Source organism: Periophthalmus magnuspinnatus, chromosome 14 (genome assembly GCF_009829125.3).
Source record: "Periophthalmus magnuspinnatus isolate fPerMag1 chromosome 14, fPerMag1.2.pri, whole genome shotgun sequence".
NCBI classification, from domain to species: Eukaryota; Metazoa; Chordata; class Actinopteri; order Gobiiformes; family Gobiidae; genus Periophthalmus; species Periophthalmus magnuspinnatus.
Genome location: NC_047139.1, coordinates 2,111,591 through 2,121,539, shown reverse-complemented (window position 1 = coordinate 2,121,539; position 9,949 = coordinate 2,111,591). Strand labels below are relative to the sequence as shown.

General features: G+C 40.3%; 1 protein-coding gene across 1 annotated transcript in view; it reads left to right on the top strand.

Annotated features, from left to right (window-relative positions):
• Window positions 1–3,642: 3,642 nt before the first annotated feature.
• Window positions 3,643–9,949, top strand: part of LOC117381185 (rap guanine nucleotide exchange factor 6-like) — a 131,755-nt gene continuing 125,448 nt past the window's right edge. The window contains exon 1 of the mRNA XM_033978084.2: window positions 3,643–4,067. Coding sequence (XP_033833975.2) covers window positions 3,993–4,067 — 75 coding nt within the window. The 5' untranslated portion in view covers window positions 3,643–3,992. The remainder of the gene's footprint in view (window positions 4,068–9,949) is intronic.

Sequence of the window (9,949 nt, the reverse complement as noted above, 5' to 3'; positions counted from 1 at the left end):
CCTTTACTGACCACAGGATGGGGCTAATATCCAGGCGATAAGTGCAATTGATGTTGCTCATGAGTGTCCTCATGTTATTGTCACGTGACTTAGGGTTTTAGGTAGTGTGTGTATATGTCTGTGTGTGTTTAATAGAATGTGTGTACATGTGGATGCTTTGGCTTAAATCTCCATCATTATTAAATCTAATGAAGGAAACATCCGCTCGTTGAAACATTCTTGGAAAATACAATTTATACTTTAATTTAATGATGGTTAAAATGACGAGGGAAATGTCCCAGATACTGAGCGCAAACAATATCACCATAGCAACACATTCAAACGTATTATGAACACAATAATAAAACAGGTAATGCCATGTTACTACTACTACTACTACTACTACTACTACTACTACTACTACGACTAACTACTACTCCTACTCCTGCTCTCATGCCACTAGAAGCTGCTGCAAGTTATCATTAACAGTTTCAACAACTAGTACTACAACTACTAGTGCTAATACAACTACGGCTGCCAGCTGTAGTAGTAGTGGTAGTAGTGGTAGTGGTGTAACAGTTTTACCTGAGATACAGAGTACACACTCCAATACCTTAAATATAAAAAAACAACAACACAGAGATATGAGTCTGCACGTGTACTACCACAGATCTGCCAACGTTTACAAAGTTTACACTGGCACCACGCGACCCACATCTGGAACTTCACTAAAGAACATTTTAAAGTTTATCATCGTCAAAGAGCTTCAGTAAGAGTACTATAAGAGTACTACAGCATTTAAAGAGTAGTATAAGAGTACTGAAAACGTGTACTGTAAGAGTAGTATTAGAGTACTGTAAACGTGTACTGTAAGAGTAGTATAAGAGTACTGTAAATGTGTACTGTAAGAGTAATATAAGAGTACTGTAAGAGTACTGTTTAGAGAGTACTATGAGATTACTGTGAGAGTACTATGAGAGTACCGTAAGAGTACTGTAAGAGTACTGTTTAGAGAGTGCTGTAAGAGTACTATGAGAGTGCTGTAAGAATACTGTTTAGAGAGTACTGCAGAAGTGTACAGTAAAAGTACTGTAAGATTACTGTAGAAGAATACTGTAAGAGTACTGTTTAGAGAGTACTGTAAGAGTACGGTAAGAGTAAGAGTACTATAAGAGTACTGTTTGGAGAGTACTGTTTACAGAGTACTGTAAGAGTACTGTTTAGAGAGTACTGTTTACAGAGTACTATAGGAGTACTCTTTAGAGAGTACCGTTTACAGAGTACTGTAAGAGTACTGTTTAGAGAGTACTGTAAGAGTACGGTAAGAGTAAGAGTACTATAAGAGTACTGTTTGGAGAGTACTGTTTAGAGAGTATTGTAAGAGTACTGTTTAGAGAGCACTGTTTACAGAGTACTGTAAGAGTACTGTTTACAGAGTACTATAGGAGTTCTGTTTAGAGAGTACTGTTTACAGAGTACTATAGGAGTACTGTTTAGAGAGCACTGTTTACAGAGTACTGTAAGAGTACTGTTTACAGAGTACTATAGGAGTTCTGTTTAGAGAGTACTGTTTACAGAGTACTGTAAGAGTACTGTTTACAGAGTACTATAGGAGTACTGTTTAGAGAGTACTGTAAGAGTACTGTTTACAGAGTACTATAGGAGTACTGTTTAGAGAGTACTGTTTACAGAGTACTATAGAAGTACTGTTTAGAGAGTACTGTTTACAGAGTACTATAGGAGTACTGTTTAGAGAGTACTGTAGGAGTACTGTTTAGAGAGTACTGTTTACAGGTTTCAAGAAGAGGTTACATGTCATTCTATACCAAAAGAATAAATATATATAATAACTAATGAACTAACCAAGTACACAACCAAAGTATAAAAATGTAAAATGTAAAACACACAGGTTAATGTATACCAACGACTCCACCCATTCCAGGCACAAGCAGGATGTGAGGAGAAGGAAAACAAACGCTGCTTCCGAGTCAAATTCAATGAAGGTGTGTCCTCAGTGAAATCAATGCTTTGACACTATGACCCACATTTACAAAGACTATTTTTAAAATCATAAAGCAGACCATTGTCTCCACCCGCCCCAGGCTCAAGCTGGAGGTTAGCATGAGGAAAACAAGCACACTTTTAAGGCACTAACACAAGGATCCATTAACAATTTGACATTTAGGGTTGTAAAAAACATTGAAAATCTGATTCTAATCGATACTAAAACTATTATCGAAACTAGATACTCATCTGAGGGATTACACATGGGAACAAAAAACAAAGTACTACCATTTACTGTGGAAAATCACAGTATATCGTCTAAAGAAAGAGTGTTTTTATCATCACCTTAGTATCGGAATCAGTATCAAGTAGTAGTATCTGGTCCTACTCACATTAACACCAGTGTCTCCACCCGTCCCAGACTCAAGTGAGACGTGAGCAGACATAAACCAAGTGCACCCACAGACTTATGCAATAATACAAGGTGTGTCCTCAAAGGAAACACACACATGGCCTGCAGCTACTTCTGTCACCAAATACTCCAGAACTAAACCAGGACTAGACCAGGACTGAACCAGGACTGAACCAGGACTGAACCAGGACTGAACCAGGACTGAACCAAGACTAGACAGGACTGAACCAGGACTGAACCAGGACTAGACAGGATTGAACCAGGACTGAACCAGGACTAAACCAGGACTAGACCAGGACCAAACGCTCCGGCCTGTTCAACAAACCAGTGTTTGTTTATACGTATACACAAGTTTTAGAGTACGTAGCATACATATACATATACATATACATATGCATATACATAGACATATACATATACATATGCATATACATATATACATATACATATACATCAGGGGTGTCAGACACATTTTCACCGAGGGCCACAAAAGCAAAATGGCTGCTCTCAAAGACCCAGATGTAAAATAAATAACTACTTTTTAACTTGCTAATGAACAGTTTATGTCTTTATTACTTATTCAAGTTACAAATGTTGCATATGCATTTGCCTAAATGTAAAAATATGACTGTGTAACTGCGTATCTCCTGATAAAATGACATTTGAAGACCATCATCATCATCACCACCTTTCACTTTACCCTGGCAAGGGCCACATAAAATGATGTGGAGGGCCACATAATACATATAGATATATACATATACATAATACATGTAAATATATACATAATACATATACATATAGATATATACATAATGCATATAGATATATACATATACATATAGATATATATAATACATATACATCACACACACTAGGAATAGCCAACTGTTTGTGTAACTGCACTGCCATATTATCTGGGCTGATAAAAACGTGGGCTATTAAAGTGTCATTGTGGTTTAGACCAAAAGTGAATGTAATTTTATTTTATTTTTTTTAAGTTAATATTGTAGTTTTATTAGTTCATTTATTTAATGTAACCAGGAAAGCACCGTTTAAGTGTTGTCTCCTAGTAAAAACACAAACCAAATGAACATAAACTCAGCCTTTGTGTAAAAATAGTCCAGTTTATAGAGAGTGCAGCTCCGGAGAAAGTGCCGCCTCGCGTCTCCCCCTCAGCCCGGCAGGAGGCGTGTCTGAGCGGGCAGATGTCGTCAACTCTCTCCGCTCTTTGATCCGAGCGAAGGAGGGACTTCAAAAAATTCAACTTACCGCTGGATTTCTCGCTCCTACCAACTCCTCCCGTGGAAACTTCCCACCATGAACACCGCCTGGACTTTTACGTACAACTTTCCACCATTTTCCACCTTTGTTTTGTAGTTTTAAGCAACTTTAAACGGATCCAGTCGCTGCGTTTTGGCTGCGTTTCGGCTGCGTTTTACGTGCGTTTTGGAGCTACCTTTCAAACTCGATCCATGTACCGAGACGAGGCGACACCGGAGGACGTGGGCTCTGCTCGGGGCTGAACACCGCCGCCATCCCGGGCTTGGGGAGATCCGATTCTGCGGGAAACAGGAGCAGAAATTGAGCCGAAGCGATGAAAATGACAATGGCGATGGAAAGTAACTTCAAGCTCGCGTTGAAGAAGACGCCTTCGCTTCGCACCGCGGAGGTAACAGCCGCAAACACGCACAAATCCGCACAAATCCGCCCTTTTTGGCTTCTAACCCAACTTTTGCCTCTAGATGAGTAGATTTCCTAAAATGTGCGTAAACATGGCGCTTGGTTTGGTGTGTAGTTTGTCTGGTTCGCTCGTGTTTTCACTAAATGCAGGTATATGCTAATGAGGCGCTGTTAAGCTAGTGTCAATCTTTCCCGGTTTAGCACGTGGGACATTTTGTGATTAGCATAAACTGTTTTTGGTCAGATTAGCAAAGAAAAAGAGTCATTTCTCATTTGGATCGTGGGATTTGTTCAGTGTTGTGTTTTTTACCTGTGACCAGAGGGTGTTTGGGTCTGTGTTTCAGGACAGAGGCAGATTGTGTCTCTGAAAAACTGTGATTTTTGCATTTTTGTAGTTAGCAGTGAGTTAGCTTTGAGGTGTCAGTGCTGTTTATGTTTTAGTTGGTTTGGTTTTATTTGACTTGGCTTGATTTCTTTTGTTTTCATTATTTGTGAGGGCAAAACGGCTGAAAATCGTGTGAATACTAAAGCTGCACTGTGTAACATCTCACAGCTGATCGTCTCCATGGAGATGTCACTGTTTTGCCTGAAATGTTCCACCATTTTTTTTTTTGGGTGTTTGTTTCAGGACAGAGGCAGATTGTGTCTCTGAAAAACTGTGATTTTTGCATTTTTGTAGTTAGCAGTGAGTTAGCTTTGAGGTGTCAGTGCTGTTTATGTTTTAACTGGTTTGGTTTTGTCTTGGTTTGGTTTGACTTCACTTGGCTTGTTTTAGTTTGGTTTGGTTGGTTTGGTTTGTCTTCGCTAGACTTTGCTTGGCTTGGTTTAACTTGGTTTGACTTGGTTTGGTTTGGCTTGACTTTTGGCTTGTTTTAGTTTGGTTTGGTTTGTCTTTGCTAGACTTTGTTTGGCTTGGTTTGACTTGGTTTGGTTTGGTTTGTTTTAGTCTGGTTTGGTTTGACCTAGTTTGGTTTGTCTTCGCTTGACTCTGGCTTGGTTTGACTGGGTTTGACTTGGACTGGTTTAACTTGGTTTGATTTGGTTTGTCTTTGTTTGGTTTGTCTTTGTTTGGTTTGTCTTGGTTTGGTTTGTCTTTGTTTGGTTTGTCTCGGTTTGGTTTGGTTTGGCCTGGCTTCTTTATTTGTGAGGGCAAAACGGCTGAAAATCGTGTGAATACTAAAGCTGCACTGTGTAACTTCACCGGCACCTGATCGTCTCCATGGAGATGTCACTGCTTCGCCTGTAATGCTCCACAATTAATTTTTTAAATGCCCTGCTGTAGGTACAACATTCCAGGCAGAGGTCTCCATGGAAACGAGCGTGACATTCCGCAGTGCACCTTTACACGTCCAAAGACCACTGCCGCAGAGAGGAGCTGTGACGTTATGGGCACATATACAAATACTGAATTTAAAACATATTTGGCACGTTTTTTTGCAACAATATTGATACTGGAGGTGAGATGCTAACTGGAGGCTCTGCTCTGTCTAAGGCTTTGTTGAGCTTTGTTTTAACAGAATCTGACCGTAAAGAACTGACTTATCTGAACTACAACAGGTGAGCTGATGTGTGCTGTTAAACGACTCTCTCTCAAACAACATTACAGTCACAAGCTAGCATTAGCATTAGCGTTAGCCAACAGTATTTTTGTGTAAACGCAAACTCCTAAACAGGAACATGAACGCTCAGGTTGTATTTACGCACCACATCCTGAGGAGCCTGTGATCAGAGTTTTTCTTGAGTATTCAAACTTTTCTGTCTGCGTTTGCTAATCTGTGCGTCGCGTCTCCATGGTAACTGCTGAACGTTCCACCATAGACATACATGTAGAGCCCTCCAGTGCGATGTCACAGTGCACAGTATAAATTCAGTGACAAAAACTGAACTGGGCGCAGGCAGAGGACTCGTTATGATCTGACTTATGGGTCTTTTTAAACTAATTTTTAAATCTCATGTGTTTTATGAGTCTGAGGGACCAAGATCTGAAGGAAATCACAGTTTTAATGTTTACGTGTCACTTTAATAATGTTTATAAGTGAGTGAGCATGTGACTATGTCCAGAGCAACCGATTATTGATAAGATTATATTAGATTACCGTATTTTCTGGACTATAACGCACTTTTTTTCGTAGTTTGGCCAGGGGTGCGACTTATACTCAGATGCAATTTATATGTGAAATATGTTTGTTTTTTCAATTTATTATTACGCATTTTTGGGCTGGTGCGACTTGTACTCTGGAAAATACGGTAGATTATTTTCCTCAACTAATTTAAATTTACTACAAACTCCCCCACGCTCCTTTTCACAGAGAAGAAGTGTGGTCACGTCTCTTTGTATTAACCTCCTGAGGCCCGAGCTCTTGCGTGACATGCTTTATTAATTTCTCTTTGTATTTAGACTCATCCAATCAGCCCAAATAACAAAGAATAATCTTTTTACATTATGTAGTTTCTGAGAAAAAATGATGTAAATCAAACGTCCTCATATGTGACATTTTACTCATTTTGATAAAACATTTGAATATTGATTTGCATAAACTATGTATTAAGACCCTGAACACAGCAACATTTGTCCTGAGTAAAAACAAAATGAGAAACAACAACTGCGCCTCTTGGGACAATGTGTCTCGTGTCTCTGCGGACAGGAGCAGGAAGAAGAAATAAAAATATAAAATAAAATATTCTAAACATTCTAAACTGTTAAAAAATGAATATATATAATATATTTGCATTGTTGCTGTTCTTGTTGCTGTTATTTTTCTTCAAAAAATTTGCATTGTGGCCTAGACGACCCAAAATGTGTTGTCCACATATGAGGACGCCAGGTCTCAGGAGGATAAAGTGTTAAATCAGACCTGTTCTTTAAACTGGACTCTTCAGATCTTTAACCATGTTCTGGTCGTTTTCTCCTTTTAGAGTTGTTTTTTTTGTTTTTGGAGTGACTTGTGTCTGAGTAATATTTAATCAACCGGTTTTTAATTCCAGTTGGAGAAAAAAAAATCCTCTGCTCGCTAGTATATGTATGTATACTAGACTTTAAAAGGTCACGTTTCCTCTGCTCTTTTAGCCGCTGGGCGTCTTTATCTGAACCACAAACCGTATCGTCCTGTTTCATATTTCGCTCTTTTCTAAACTTGTTCATGTGAAAAACACCTGAGTAAAGACCACAGACTGTGTGAAGACGTGGACTGATGGAGCGTGACGTCACCCACAGCGTTCAACTCCAACCGAGGCTAGCACTTCCTGTTTAGAACGCGCGGCTAGCAGGTTAGCTACGTGCATTTGTATGTGCAGACAATGGTTCACACTGAAGCGGTTATACAAATACTTTTAGTTGCATTTGTAGACAGAATGATTTTAATCTCAAATGTTATTGTTATGTTAAAATCAAATTGTATTACGTTTCCAGTGGAGCTGATCGATTTGTGATTAGTTTAGTGATTTCTGTTTTGGAAACGTGTCCAGAACGACCGACAAAAGACTGCACTCTGAACTGAAAAACTCTGTCGTCGTAGTTTTTGTCCTTTTTTAAAATAATCCCGTCTGAACCTCGGTCACTTCCATGTTCCGCTTTCACTCTGGAGTTTTTGTAAACAAACACACGAGCCTTGATCCCGTTCCCGACTCCGCTCAGAGCTGGAAACATCACGGTTTGGCATCACATTATTTCCACTGCTGCCCAAAAATAGCCCCAGCGCCTGCCAGTCCCTGAACTGGGTCACAGTGACTTTATTTTCACTATTTGAACAAACCAAACTTTTGACTTTGGCGCGAGGTGCTGGCAAAAATCTATAAACAACGTGTAGATGGAATCAAACGGGAGAAGAGGCTCTGCTCCAGACCAACGGAGAGTCAGGTTTGTGGAGAGGCAAGCCCATTCACAGTGAGCACGCTTGTCTTTCTACTGAACACATTTAGTTAAATTTGACCTATTTACACGACCAGGCAAACGTTTGGACACACCCTCATTCAGTGTTTTTAAAATGTATTTTTACTACTTTCTACATGTTATACAAACAGAAGAAATCAGATATATGAAGTAACATGTGGAAATATGTACAAAAAAATGAAATAACTCAGTTTTTCGACAAAGGAAAAGGCAGAGACTGAGGATTTGAAAATAAAATATAAATAAAAAACATTTGTATAGTTCCATATATGTGGTGTGGTGTTGTTGATTAGGTGTATGTTGTGTTGTTGTTGTGTTGTGTCATGTGTTGTGGTTGTGTTGTTGATTAGGTGTGTGTTTGCTTGTGTTCTGATTAGGTTTAACTTGTGTTTGTGTTGTGTTTATATTGTGCTTGTGTTGTGGGTTGTTGTGTGGTGATTAGGTTTGTGTTGTGTTTGTTCTTTCATTTGATTCATTTTTGTCTCACAGATGTATATTCGTCTGTATCATCGTCTCTTCAGGTCAAACATGTGAGTGATGACTCACAGATGACTTTCATCTCAATAAAAAACATTTAATATGAAAAAAAAGTTTATTTGAGTTTATTTTAAGGCTAAAAAGTTGCGTAGTGTAGCTTTAAAAAAACACTTTCAGAAAAAAAACAGCCACTGTGTTTAAGGCTGCAATAATTCACATGTTTATTTGTTGGTCAATGATGAGCCTGAGTCTGTGCCGTGCTATAAAATGTAATGTACTGGTTTAGTCCTGATTTAGTCCCGGTTTAGTCCTGGTTAAGTCCTGCTTAGATCATGCTTTAGTCCTGGTTTAGTCCTGCTTTAGGCCTGGTTTAGTCCTGCTTTAGGCCTGGTTTAGTCCTGCTTTAGGCCTGGTTTAGTCCTGCTTTAGGCCTGGTTTAGTCCTGCTTTAGTCCTGCTTTAGGCCCGGTTTAGTCCTGCTTTAGGCCCGGTTTAGGCCCTTTTAGTCCTGGTTTAGTCCTGGTTTAGTCCTGCTTTAGGCCTGGCTTAGTCCTGCTTTAGGCCTGGTTCAGTCCCGGTTCAGTCCCGGTTCAGTCCTGGTTCAGTCCCGGTTCAGTCTGTTTAAAGCGGTGGTGTCTCATGACGGTAGCAGCTCGTGGTTTCTGCACATGCTCAGTAGCGCCTCTCAGCGTGGTGTGAGGTCGCTCCTTCTTTAGCTCTTGGCCAAACTCTTCACAGCCCCATGACAAAAATGCGCCTGCCCCTTTAAGATCTGTCACTTTGATTCATCGCCCTGTTTGAAGACACTGACATTTACAGAAACTCATCATGGTGAGTGATTAGGATGTTCTGAATGCATAAGGTCAGTGAGGAGTAACTTTGCACCAAACTGTTTTAAATGAAGTTGTTTTTTCAGAGACTTGAACCGCGTGTCGTCCCCTCTTCATATTACACATCTAAATGTTTGTACAGGTTTGTTTGACGACTTCTGGATGTTGGCGAGCTGCTGTCGTCTCGTGTCCCCCGTGGCGTTCCTCGAGCTCCCGTGTTCTGTTGAAACTTGAAACCTGTGCAGATTTGCATTGATTCTGACCCGGACGGCCTTTTCAGCGCAAAATAAAGAACCATTACGTAACCTTTGAGTTATTCTAAAGACAAACATGTGGAAAGACAGAATTCATGATCCAAGTTTAGTTTATTCACAACAGCATTTTTCTGTGACAGTTTAATGTAGAAAGAGGACTGGGGCTGGACCGGGGCTGGACCGGGGCTGGACCGGGGCTGGACCGGGGCTGGACCGGGGCTGGACCGGGGCTGGACCGGGGCTGGACTGGGCTGAGGTAGATGTGTACTCGTGTAGATGTGTACTCGTGTAGAGGCGTACTCGTGTAGAGGCGTACTCGTGTAGAGGCGTACTCGTGTAGAGGCGTACTCGTGCAGAGGTGTAGAGGCGTACTCGTGCAGAGGCGTACTCGTGCAGAGGTGTACTCGTGCAGAGGTGTACTC